At 50.0% G+C, this 12,698-nt stretch overlaps 3 protein-coding genes across 3 annotated transcripts; 1 reads left to right on the plus strand and 2 right to left on the minus strand.

Annotated features, from left to right (window-relative positions):
- Positions 1 to 10: 10 nt before the first annotated feature.
- Positions 11 to 1,818, minus strand: BO83DRAFT_373238 (WD repeat protein). Its single transcript, XM_025530025.1, has 7 exons — positions 1,702 to 1,818; positions 1,279 to 1,637; positions 1,093 to 1,192; positions 919 to 985; positions 496 to 833; positions 293 to 419; positions 11 to 224 (listed from the first exon to the last, which is right to left on the minus strand). Exons 2-7 carry the CDS (start codon positions 1,583 to 1,585, stop codon positions 78 to 80), a joined length of 1,086 nt encoding a protein of 361 aa, XP_025382009.1. The 5' UTR covers positions 1,586 to 1,637; positions 1,702 to 1,818; the 3' UTR covers positions 11 to 77.
- A 905-nt stretch (positions 1,819 to 2,723) lies between these two features.
- On the plus strand, positions 2,724 to 4,742 carry BO83DRAFT_412816 (putative extracellular lipase; the record flags this gene model as incomplete). The annotated part of the gene is made up of 5 exons (XM_025534440.1): positions 2,724 to 3,061; positions 3,113 to 3,258; positions 3,310 to 3,382; positions 3,438 to 3,609; positions 3,678 to 4,742. The coding sequence occupies 5 exons, from the start codon at positions 2,724 to 2,726 to the stop codon at positions 4,740 to 4,742; spliced, it is 1,794 nt and encodes a 597-aa protein (XP_025382010.1).
- A 386-nt stretch (positions 4,743 to 5,128) lies between these two features.
- Positions 5,129 to 8,836, minus strand: chsF (chitin synthase CHS3; the record flags this gene model as incomplete). The annotated part of the gene is made up of 3 exons (XM_025535640.1): positions 5,129 to 5,220; positions 5,271 to 6,076; positions 6,123 to 8,836. 3 exons carry the CDS (start codon positions 8,834 to 8,836, stop codon positions 5,129 to 5,131), a joined length of 3,612 nt encoding a protein of 1,203 aa, XP_025382011.1.
- Between the last annotated feature and the right edge of the window lie 3,862 nt (positions 8,837 to 12,698).

Here is a 12,698-nt window from a genome sequence, read left to right on the forward strand (position 1 = left end):
AGATCGTTGACTTCAACAATAGTAGTACCTCTACTCTGGTAAACCTAGGTATTTCCGCCCTCTCTCAACAACACTACCTAGTAAGGTTTGAACCTCCCCTTCTCCCTGTTCTTCTTCTCCTTGCGAGAACCCTTTGCAGCCTCCTCCGCGTGGGCAGGCCCCTCTCCTTCAGGCTTCCACGCACGAACGAACCCATCCTCACCGCAAGTGAACACAGACTGCGACTGTAGTCGTTATTCGTCAGCCCATCCACCCAATCCCATACACATAGAGTCCGGAAGAAGACACATACCTTCTCATCAACAAAGACGGACCGCACAACCTCCTCCCCATGCGCCCCGGGCAACCTCCACACCCCCTCCTGATCGAATCTCCAAGACGGCTCTGAAATGAGGGGAACGAGGTCGAGACGGTTTTCCCTGTAAGATCTCTTAATACATCTTCTCAAACAAGTGAGGGAAAAACTAGATTGTCTGTAAAGGGGGTGAAACATACTCCTTATTTCCCGCAGCCACATACGCCCCTTGACCGCCCACACACAGCTGCGCAATATACTCACACCCTAACGGCTGCCGCAAATCGCCGAATTGAATGGGGCTCGGCTCCTGGGTAGGATCGTCAGGATCAGTCGCTGGGTGCACGGAGAATACTTCGTCGTGGCTGAGTGCGTAGATGGTGTTGTTGCTGAGGAAGCCGGCGTGGTGCACGGAACCGTGGTTGATTACTTGTACCAGGGCCTCGTCCTCGTCGGTGATGGTAGTGTTGTAGATGTTGACGAGACCGTCGGTGCTTCCAGAGAGGAAGAGGGTGGGGCGTGTGGGGTGGTATTGGAGCTGGTTTGGGTGTCAGAATTTTGAAGGGGACGATGGATGGGATGGGATGGGGTGCTTGATGAGAAGGTGAGTGGGGTATAAGTACCTCTGTTACGTCGTCATTGTGGCTCTCGACGTATTGGAGACTTGTTTGACCAGGGGATCTTGTGTCCCTGGGGCGTCAGTTAGCAGCTCGTGAATTTTGAGTTGTGGGTGGCTGTGCCCTTGTTGGTGAATAGACTGAAGGGCCTGCGCAGTGAGAGGTCGGTTATTGACTCACCAGAAAGCGACTATGGCTTGGGATGAAACCAGCTCGGTTCCAGCTGCGACTCCGTTAACTTCGGGGCAGCAGGCGACGGATAGTATGGGTGCTTGTTTGGCTGTTCGGGAGAATTAGCTACGGTTCTCATGAACGATGGATGTAGTGAATAGCTGAATAAAGAATATGGGGTGGGGGACTACTTACATGTCTCCATCTCTACAACAGCAGTCTTCTTGCCGCTGCGCAGATCCCACAGCTTTACTTTGTTGTCTCTTCCCGCCGTAGCCAGCAGCTGCTGGTTAGCATCATATGTCTTCAGAGATGTGACGCCCTCATGAGCGCTCGCCGCGATGACAGATGCATGATCGAGTCTGTTAGCGTCGAATACACGAAGCGAATCATCCGATGAGATCACTGCGAATGATTCCGGCGAAGCAGGCGTAATCGCATAGATGTAATGGCCCTCTGCAAGGGAGAGGGAGGAAGATGCAGTGGCTTTGAGCGTATGCATAGTTATGAAGGCAAAGACCTCTTGATAGAGGATACTGTTTCAATGGCGCTTCCTGGTGGGTAGTTTAGCCTCTAGTATATCATTGATAGACCTGTCTCAAAAAGGGTTCTACTAACAACGTGATATCTATGTTGGCCTTTACTGAAAATGAAGAATCAAATGGGCAGAGCGAATCCAATGATCAAAGTACGTGGATGACCCAACCTTGGAAATTGCCGTGTCCCCGGTGGCTGAATCTGATGGACTTGTCGCTGCCAAGCCAAGAAGGGATTCCCGCCGAAATTTTTGCGCAAAAGCGTTTTATGCCTTACCTATCGGGCATCAGCTCCCTTACGGCACAGAGTGGAACCCAAAAAATTCCCAATACTCACTTTTGATTGGTCATATGAAGAACATTTGTTTCAGACTTTTTATTGGCTGTCCATATATTACTTCCCGTTTCTGCAATGCGGGGTCATGGTATGCATTTGGATGTGCTCTCATGGCAATGGACCATAGCTTGAAATCCGGCTCTCATGCCCAGAAGATTGATGTTTGCCTCAAGGGTCGTAATAACTATGCATTCAGACACACGTTTTGTTCTCACGGCTGTACATTATCGCATTCAATTGCATTCGGTGACCTTGGATATATATTTAGATCACTTCTCTATGATTTCATTACTCCCAAGTACTTCATTTCTCACCTAAAAATGGAATCCGATTATTCGCTCAAGACATCTTTTGGAAGCATCATGTAGAGTGCTACTCCAAGCACACAACTCAACAGTCATAAACCCTTATGTGAAGTCGTTTTTGGCCCTTTGTGAGGCACAGTGTGGCATAAGCCAACATTGATGGGCTATACAACCTTCGAAATATATTTACGGTCAGTGTCACTATTACCACACATTGAGCTTCTCAAAGAAGGAAAATAGAAATAAGAATAAAAACACGTCCACTGCACCTTTAGTCATGCAGCAACAGCCCTGCTGCATCTGGCGACCCCGATTCCGGAGAAGTATCCGAGATAGCGATAAGGAAGCGGAGATAAGATTGGCAATGGAGAATGCGAGAGATATCCTCGGCGCCAGAAGTAGACCCGATGATAAATAGTGAGAAGGATCCCCCGCCCTTCTCCAGTTAAACCACACTTCAACATGCCAGGTGCACGCTCTATTGTCCTGGCCTTACTGCCAGTTCTTCTTCTGCTTTTTGCCCAGCAACTCGCCTCCCACCCAACCGAGCAGATTCAAGCTATCCTCGCTCCGTGGGTCCCAACAGCACTACAAGATGTCGTGCTCTTTAGTCGACCTCGCGTCATCATTGCACAGGGCACTGTTATCGGTACCACCTTGACAGACACGCTCAAAGCCCCGGTGGACGCTTTTCGAGGAATTCCGTATGCATTGCCTCCAATTGGGGATAGACGGTTCCGCCGCGCGGTGGCTGTCAATGCGTCGGACGACATTATCAATGCTACTGATTTCGGCCCGAGGTAGGCTTCTCCTTTCTATACTATATCAACATCCTGTTTAATTGCTATCAGGTGCCCCGGGAAGCAACTCTTGAATCCGAAAGACATAGGTGGCGATGAAGACTGTCTCACAGTCAACGTTTTTCGGCCTCATGGTGTCCAGGGCAAGCTCCCAGTTGCTGTATACGTGCACGGAGGCGCCTACAACCGCGGTACTGGTAAGTGCAAATCCCTTTAACCACCTCCTTCATGCACCGCTAAATACCCAGCCTCCGGACACAACACGGCCTCAATGGTCGGCTGGTCCGACGAGCCCTTTGTTGCAGTCAGCTTCAACTACCGGTACGTATATCAACCTTTCCCCAATCCAACCCGACCACGACTAACAAACCATCAGCATCGGCGCCCTCGGCTTTCTCCCCTCGACCCTAACCGCCAAAGAAGGCATCCTCAACCTCGGCCTGCACGACCAAATCCTCCTACTCCAATGGGTCCGAGACACCATCGCGCATTTCAATGGCGACCCAAGCCAAGTCACTCTAATTGGCCTCTCCGCTGGCGCACACTCCGTAAAACGCCCCCCTCCCCTTTCATCCGCCCTCCACAACCTCTCCCCAACTAATACCTTACCTCCCAGATTGCCCACCACATCATGAACCACACCCCAGACCAAAATACCAGCCCTCTCTTCCACCGCGCCATCATCGAATCTGGCGCTGCCACCTCCCGCGCCGTGCACCCGTACAATGCCTCCCTCCACGAAAGCCAATTTGCCGACTTCCTCACCTCAACCGGCTGCACCAATCTCCCCAACGACACAGCAATCCTTCCTTGTCTCCGCGCCCTTCCATCCAAAACCATAACATCCGCCTCCATCGCCGTCTTCGACAAATACAACCCGTCTATCCGCTGGGCCTTCCAGCCCGTCATCGATCACGAGATCATCCACCGCCGGCCCATCGACGCATGGCGCTCTGGCCAGTGGAACAGAATGCCGATCCTAACAGGATTCAACACAAACGAAGGAACCTACTACGTTCCTCGCGACCTATCCCTCTCGGAGGACTTCACCTCGTTCTTCCGAACACTGCTCCCCGCATACCCCGAGAGTGACATACAACTCATCGATGAGATATACCCCGATCCAAATATCTACGCCTCGGTATCGCCATATCTAGAGACTAGACCAGTCGCGGAGCTAGGAAGGCAATACAAGCGCCTCGAAGCGGCGTATGGACATTACGCGTACGCGTGTCCTGTACGGCAGACGGCGGGGTTCGCTTCTGCTGATCCTACGGCTAATCAGCCGGTGTTTTTGTATCGCTGGGCGTTGAATAAAACCGTCATTGGAGGCGCGAATCACGGGGATCAGATGGAGTATGAGACGTTTGATCCGGGGGTGCGGGGAATATCGGAGGCTCAGAGGGAGGTGGCGGGTTTGTTCCATGCATATTTAACTTCATTTGTGGTGTACGGGGATCCGAATGTTCTGGGGGGCAGGTTTGAGGGGAGGGAGGTGTGGGAGAGGTACAGTGCGGATTCCGGGGAGGGGCTAGGGGTTGGGAAGGTGATGATATTTGGGGAAGGGAATGATGAGCGGGCTGGCGGGGATGGGGTTGGGGTTGCGGCGGGGTTGAGAAGGGATGAGTGGGGAGTGAGGGAGTGTGCGTTTTGGGCCGCGAGGAGTGGGATTTCGGAGTGAGGGCTTATTTAATTATAGCTACGACGTGATGTGGATGAGACTGTAGGAGTAGTTTGCAAAGGAGGGTCGGTGTACTCGTTTATGTACACTGAACCCTCTGAAAATACCACTGAAAGCATCCATATTATTCAATTCGTCGATATCGTTACTCGTATCTGCTATATCACAATCGCTGTGGTAGCGCATGCTGAATCCAAACGCATTAAACGACATTATAAAGCCATATTCAAAAAAGCCAGCCGGAGGGTACGGTCATTCAGCGCGAATGACAGGCAAAATCCAGCTGACCCCAGCTGGCGGCGAAGAAACTGAAAATTACAATAGTACAATCCGTCGTAACTCATCAAACATCCGAAATATACAGTCAAAATAATCAACCACAATGGTTAATGCCCCCCATAGGGGTCTTGATAGGTTGAATACCCTCCCGGCCCCGGAGCCTGGCCCCAGCCCGACATCTGCACGCGCAGTCGGCGATCTATAACAAGCTGTTAATTCTGATCATCACGCACATTGGAGTTGACTTACCCTTTTCAAAGTCTCGCCACCGCTTCATTGTGATCTTGCTGCTGTCAAACTCTCCCTCCCCTGCTTCGTGCCCCTTGTCCTTCCCTTCGGACGTCTGCCGCGTGTCGCCCCAGCTGAAGTCGTCAAACTTCCAGTACGAGTACGTTGGTAGTACAAAGTTCCACACTGGCAAGGATAGCAAATATATAAACATCCACAGCACATACACAAACTTGTGCGCCGTTACCACAATCAACACTCCCGGCAATCCCAGGATCAGAGCAAGCAGTACCAGCGGAATCACTTGTACTGGCCTGTGCACGATCGAGTTTATGACCACGTAAAAGGTAAAAGCAATGGCTGCCGGAAGCACGAGCGTGCCAATCAATTCAATGAAGATGCAGAACTGCATACTGAAGCAAAATGTCCCGCACAAGTCTCGTACCAGGACCAGCTCCATCAAGTTGTGCACGGTACTGTTGATCCAGCGTCGTCGTTGTGAGAGTAGAACCATGAATTTTTCCGGCACCTGCGTCTTGCAGACAGCCTGGGGCACAAAAATCTGCTTTCGCTTGGGAAAGGTACGTAGCATCAGTGTCGATAAATACCGATCTTCACCTAGCAGAAGCAGATTCTTCTTGTGCAGCGTATCGACCACATTCTCCGAGTAATGCTCCACCACATCAGGACTCGCCAGAATCGGAACCCAATAGTTCTGACCACCCTTTGGTGCCTTGATCCGATACATCGAGAAGCACCCGGGAAGACACGTAACACCACCAAACACCGATTCAAAGGCCTTGGCTTGATGATGCGAGATGAAATATCTGCTTGTATTAGTCTTGCCACAAGAGAAAAGTGGAGGATACATACTCAAATACTTGGATCATCGTCACCCAGCTGTCTGTCTTGTTGGCAATCTTCGTTTCACCACACAGTCCCATTACCTCCGGATCCTTGACCATCGCAGCAATCATATGGGTCAAACTGTCGGGGAACACCTTGGTGTCGGCATCGACCATGAGAATGACTTCATAGAAATCAGGAGAGATGCCCGTCACCTGCCATAAGCCGTTGAACATTTCGTATTCAAGTTCTGTCATCCGTTCGTCGAACATGACCTTTTGGAGGAAGGACATCAGAATGATCTGACTGTCTCGCTTGCCCCGATTTCCCGGCTTTGACTTGTTTGCTTCGGATGGAGTGCCGCTTTTTACAATAACCATCATCGGGACGCGCTGCTGTTTTTCCTCTGGAATAACGGAGTCCACGCCGTAATCATAAAATCCGGCATACACCTTTGCCATGTTGTGACGCTTTGACCCGGTGGCAACGGCAACATATGAGAATGACTTCACTTCATCCTTGGGGATGATGGGATCTTTCATCATTCCTAGGACAATCTCTGGGGTGGAAAACTCCTCACCCTTTCCTTTGATCATTCCATCGCAGATCACGAGGATAGTCTTATGGCTGTTCGGATAATCGGTCATGGCGATGGAGTCCAATGTAGTGCGAATGCCCTCTTCACCTTCCGAGTAACAGGTAACCAGGCAGAGTGAGTGGGCGAGAGGAAACCCGTAGGGTTGCCATTCCGGCGGTGGCTGCGGGATCACACCCTCGTGGACATACCCGCCCATCCCCGGAGCTTCTGATTCGAGCATGGCAGTTGAGTACCGTGAGTCCTGTCCGGGAAGGGCCAGGCTTGATCGACTGGCTGATCCATTGTGGCGTGAGCCATCGGGCCCGATGCTCCCCCCGCTGCTGTTGTGGCTTTGCTTGTACATCGAGTTGGTGGCACCTGGCACTAGGCGTGTTGTTGAATTTTGGCTCGCCATCGTGACGTACTGATACTTCTGCTTACCTCCGTTGCTCACAGTGTACGGGCTGGAGAAGCGAGAGGTAGTCGGCAGGAAGCTTGCCCGTTTGGTGCCCCTTTCCACCATACTGTAATCCGTCATGCGCGGACCAGGTCGATAAATATCGTTGGCCCAGTCCTCGATTTGCTGGTTCCGTGTCTTGGAGTCGGAGCCCATACTGGTCCTGGGTGCAGCGTAGCGAGCGGAGATAAACCACTGGAAGAGCAGAGCGAAAATGAACTTTACCACGACGATGGACAAGATGAAAATCAACGAGACGTATAGGACGACCTTTGAGGCGATACATCCAACCGTATCAGTGTCGATACTGCCGACCTTAATGATCTGCGACAGACACTGGCCGATCCTCTTTTCCTGGCCCGTTTGCAAATAGTACGTGAGGTCGACCCCACGGACCTTGGAATTCTCGCGAAGCTCATCGAATTTCGATGGCCAGTTTACCTGAGATGCGTTGAACCATTCCAAAAGATCCAGATCGAGTACGTCGCCATCGTAAACGGCAAGGTTTCGGCTCGTATTTTTGGTGTCATCCCACGTGAAGTACACGTCTCCGGCGCTGTTCAAGTTATAAAAGGCTTTCCGAGCCGTCCCCGACGTATGACAGGCCCAGCCAAGGTAGTAATCCACCGTCTTGTTCGGTTTGGACGACCCATCTTGATTGAAAGCGTGACAGGGAAAGTACCAGGCGAGGTCGCCGGCTGAATTGGTAGGCACATCCGATCCGTCGGCAAGGGTGATTAAATTCTTGCACGCCCCATTGACTTCTTGGAAGAAGAAACTTCCGTCCTGTCCTCCGTACTTGTGGGGCAGATCCCAGAGGACATTGGAACCGGCAGGGATGCCAGCAGCGGCCGGGTGAGTGGAGTGGGATAGATCGTAGGCCTTGCCGTGGAAGATCATGTAGTTGCTACTGACCTCATTGATCCTCAGGCGTGTGGGAGGGGTTCCGCACACGGTCGCTGTGAATCCGAACGTCAGAAACCCGACGAATGCTCCGACGAGTAGGATGAGACTGATGAGGCCAATCTTCTCTCGCCAGGCACTCCGCTGGGCTTTTTTGGGCATTCCAAAGCACTTCAAGATGAAGTCGGGAGCCCAGAAGGTAATAATCGCGCAGTATGTTGTCCACGGGCTGGGTGGCCGCACTTGTTCCAAGGCCTCCTGGCGCTTCCTCTCCGCTGCCGCTGCTCTTCGGGTAATCTTGCGTGATGATCGCCGTTTCTTGATGCGACGTCGATTTGGAAGGCGTTCTAGGGGCTGGTTGATATTTCCCTCCGTCACATACACCCTACCCTTTCCTTTGTCGTCCATGCTCTGCGAGCTGTTTGTTTCCGCCTCCCCGTCTGCTCCCATTAGGGGCTCATCCCCGGTCGTCGATGGCTGCGTGGGCAAATTCTGAGATTTCTGGCGATAATGATAGTGCGGATGATTTTTGTCGACCCGACTGCGTTCCGGCTTCGATAGAGTCTTCTTGTGTCTTGATTCTGCGCCCACTTCTCCTCTCTCTTCGTCCACGTCGTCGCGTCTTCGGGAGCTGCGTGAGCGGTGATGGCGATGGTGTCGGTGCCCTGATGGGGATTCGGCTGATGAATCATGGTAGCGGCCGCTCTCGTGGGTGCGATGCCGTCGGCGGGAGGACTCTCGAAAAGAGGAGTAGGTATCTTCTCGTCGCGGGGAGGCTTTCCCCGGACGCTGAGGTAGAGACATAGCCTGCAGGACGGGGATGTCTTGAGTTAGCAATGGTGTCTTTGCGCAGGCAATAGTTGTATTTTCTAGACTCGATGATCCATCTCATGAATAGCTCGATGCAACCGATGTATAGACAATCGCACTGGGGTGAGTCGACTCACCTTTTTCTATCGCATAGGCAAGAAGAGGGTGGGCGAATTGATCGCGCGGTGGGTGGACTAGAACGCAGTGATTCAAGCGACTGAACGATTGACAGTGGTAGAGTAAAGGGTGAGAATATCGGTTTAACAGCCTCGTTTGATTGCGCGCAGCTGAGTGGCCGTTTCCTGGAAATGCTCCCACAACCGCAGAGAAGAAACGAATGCGAAACAGGGAGATGCCAGTGCGGTAGATGAGCAAGATGCGAGGAGGGCTAGCTACCAAACCCCCTGCCAAGGCGAGATGTGGATGGTTTTAGTAGCGCACAAAGGATAAATGAGGGCGCGATGGATGGAGAGAGGAAAGGAAGGGGAAATAGAGCGGGCGCGAGTGGTCAAAGAGAGGATACTAATACTAGTCGAGCGGCGGAGATGGACCCGGACCCGGCCTGGGATGGTTCGAGGTGCACTAAGCGTCTTTAACACCCAATAGTAATGCCACCTTAACTTGACTAGTCGGAGCCGGGGAAGTTCTTTCGATGACTAGATAGGAATAGGCGTGGATGCGACGATAGCTGATCAACGGGGACTCTCCAGTTCGAGGATCTGCACCGGAACTAGAGGGTCAGAGGTGGGGGGGAGGAAGTCGTGGTGCCAGGCCGGGCAATGGGTTGGAAAGCGGACTGAAAAGAGACAGAAGAGAAAAAGAAGAAAGAGTCAATGCTGGACAGATGATGAGGGGAAACCGATGCTAAAACTGGGACTATCACGGGGTGTGGCCGCTTATCGTTGCCAAGACCCCAGCAAGTGTTAAGTCTGAGTGTTGTGGGATGCCAATGTAATAATGTCCGGGAGGCAGGAATGCAGAGTCCGATCGGTATGTGAAACTAAATCGTGCTGTCAGTGAGTGCATGAAGGGATCTAGATAAGGGCAATCTGGTAGTTGACCAAGAATTTAATCCATACACTCACTGCTTGGTAGCAACTCACTCGGAAGAAGCCTGGGGTAAATGACGAGGGCTCGGGTGTGTACACAAATAATTGCCCGCCCCCGGGACAGCGTCGCTAGGGGCAATCAGCTTGTAGTCAAGTCACTAGTCAGAGTGCCGACTGGTCTGGCCCGGACCCTGACTAGCTACTTTGGGGTTAGTGCCAGTCAGGACTCCGAGACATGCCTATTGCCTACGTAGGAAAAGTTCCCTAATTCTCCTCTCCACCTGATGCAATCTTTTCACTTTCTTTCTTTCTTACTCCGATCAAATACCTCTCACTACTCCGTAGTTATCTTGCATTTAATATAAATGAAAGCTCGAGGGTTACAGGTATATAATGCATATATATCCCTCTACTAAAAAGCAACTAGCAGAATATGGGAATAGAGTTTATATCTTAAAGAATCAGAAATCTATTAATAGCAGTATGTGATGTTGTTGTAACTTTTGCACTTGCAGCCCAAAGGTGTGGCCTGAAAATAACTCAGAATTTTCCAAGGTGTGCTGTACACCTAGGTGGGCAAGGAGGTGAGCAGGGAGATGGCCACCCACCTAGGTGGGTAGGAGGGTGGTTAACCGCCTGGGTGGGCAGGCAGGCGAGGCAGGCAGGCAGGGCCTAATTCGTTCAAAAACGCCTTCAAATCAAACAGATGCTAATTTCCTCTTTGGGATTAGCTCAGATGCTTAGTCCTCCCACGGCCGCTTGCCAAGCACCTGAGGAAGTGCAGGAAGCAAAGATCTAGCAGCATCTGCCTCATGATCATCAGATCGTGGTGTTTCTACTTGATCACCAAGTAGAGTAGTATCCCGAAATATCTGGGTCCTTGCCATATCTTCCTGATCAAGGATATCGGGTTCAACGAGGTCGATATCCTTGCCCTCTGCTGCCTCTAAAGCCCGCGTGTTCATGTGTAGGAAAACGAGTCGCTCAGTTTGCTCAGGATTGAGACGATTGCGTAGTTTTGTATGTTGAAGATTCATTGCACTGAATGTTCTTTCTGCAGCAACTGAATTGGCGGTTGTAAAGAATAGTCGGATAGCGAATTGAGCAAGGTCAGGGGCCATATCTTTCTGTTATTAAATAAAGTTATTAGAATAGATATTGAAGTTATAATTTGTAAAGTCTTACTGCTCGAAGCCAGAAATCTAGTGGGTTCTTTTGCTTCCAGATATCTGGATTGTAGAATCCTTCTTGCTTGTTGCGGAAGTAGAAGAAATTATTGATGCCTGCCTCACCAGCGTACTTTTCGATCACTTTGTTCAATGTGTTGATAATATTACTCGGTAAAGGAACATCATCAGCAGCATTCTGTGGATGTAGGTAGTAGGCAGCCCAGTGAAGTGGTGATAACTGATGATTAAATCGATTCACCCAACTGCTGTTTTCGTCGAGCAAGTAGGATCGAATATCTTCACTAAACAATGAGACCATTATTTGAGCTTCGAAATGTGCCTGCAAATCTAGCCAACGCTTTGTGACCATCATGATGTCAGCATTTTGGGCTTCAGATGCCTTCTGAGCTTTGTGTAGAGGTTCTAGAAGTGCCAATAAGTTATCAATCTCAAGCCACAGATCCTTTCGATATAGGATTATCTGTATAATTGATACTTTGGCATCTCCAGATGACAAGGCAGCAAAGGCCCATGCTTTTAATGCCTCACTTGAACGCTTTAATGAATAAAGCATGTCATATTGTGATCCCCAGTGAGTAATTACTGCAGCAAGTAAGGACCGCGCCTCTGAGTATATTTGCTGTTGAAAAGTCCGAAGAGATGCGAGTTGCTTTGCCGAAGATCGGAAATATGTAATGATACTATTAGCAACACTGAATGCTTCCTGGATGCGAGGTAGATGGAGAAGATCTTTGACGACTAGTTGAATACCATGTGAATCACATGGAATACAGAAAAGATGCCGTAATTCGGGCTTTTCTGATAGGATTTGCCAGGCAGATCTCATTGTAGCAGTAGTATCCGTAGACAATGAATTTAGTCTGTTCCAATTACCTACACTGCCTTCGGTAGCTAGATATGATTCCATCTTCGAATATATCCAATCTGCAATAGCTTGTGCATTGAAAACACGGTCTCCAACATCCTCAAGGCAGTAGAACAGACTTTTATCGCGTAGACTGAAAGAAAGCGTGACCATCCGGTTATTAGTGATATTTGTTATTTCATCGATAGTGATGTTCAAGTAGCGAGTCTTCCGTAGTTCTTGTAGGACTAGGATCCGTTGACGTTCGTAGCATTTATCAAGGATATCACCACTGATTCTATGTTGATCTGGCGGAGTGTAGTCTGGATTCAACTTGCGGAGGAGTCTGCGTAGATAGATATCATCGAGTAACGAAAAAGGTCTCGCATTTGTGAAGATTGACATTCCAATTAGATAATCAAGTTGGTCATTCAATGCTCCGGCAAAAGAGATCGTAGATTGGGCCATTTTTACTCTAGTAGATGGTGTTTCGGGTGTTGGTTTGAATAAGGGACATTTTTTGAAAAGGTGTTGTGCGAGACGCGTAGCGTTCCAAGCGACGCTGTAGCCGCAGTAGTTGCATATAGCCTTCGAAATAGTCTTTAGAATGTCAAAATCATCGATAATCATCTATATTTATATGTAAATTTACCTTTCCTTCAACAGTAACACGTTTAAAGTGTATTTCTAGTGGGCTTTCTCGTCATTTGGTCATTGTAGTGCTGATTCCGTTCAAGATAGCAGTGTTTTCGGTGTTTTGAAGATCAAAATAA

This window comes from Aspergillus eucalypticola, assembly GCF_003184535.1.
Source record: "Aspergillus eucalypticola CBS 122712 chromosome Unknown BO83scaffold_50, whole genome shotgun sequence".
Classification (NCBI taxonomy): Eukaryota; Fungi; Ascomycota; class Eurotiomycetes; order Eurotiales; family Aspergillaceae; genus Aspergillus; species Aspergillus eucalypticola.

Excerpts from the sequence above, each read along its gene's own strand:
- BO83DRAFT_373238 (XM_025530025.1), bottom strand. The coding sequence starts at position 1,585 with ATGCATACGCTCAAAGCCACTGCATCTTCCTCCCTCTCCCTTGCAGAG. Across the intron at positions 986-1,092 it reads CAAGCCATAGTCGCTTTCTG|GGACACAAGATCCCCTGGTC; the intron begins GTGAGTCAATAA and ends CTGACGCCCCAG. Across the intron at positions 225-292 it reads CCGTCTTTGTTGATGAGAAG|TCGCAGTCTGTGTTCACTTG; the intron begins GTATGTGTCTTC and ends TAACGACTACAG.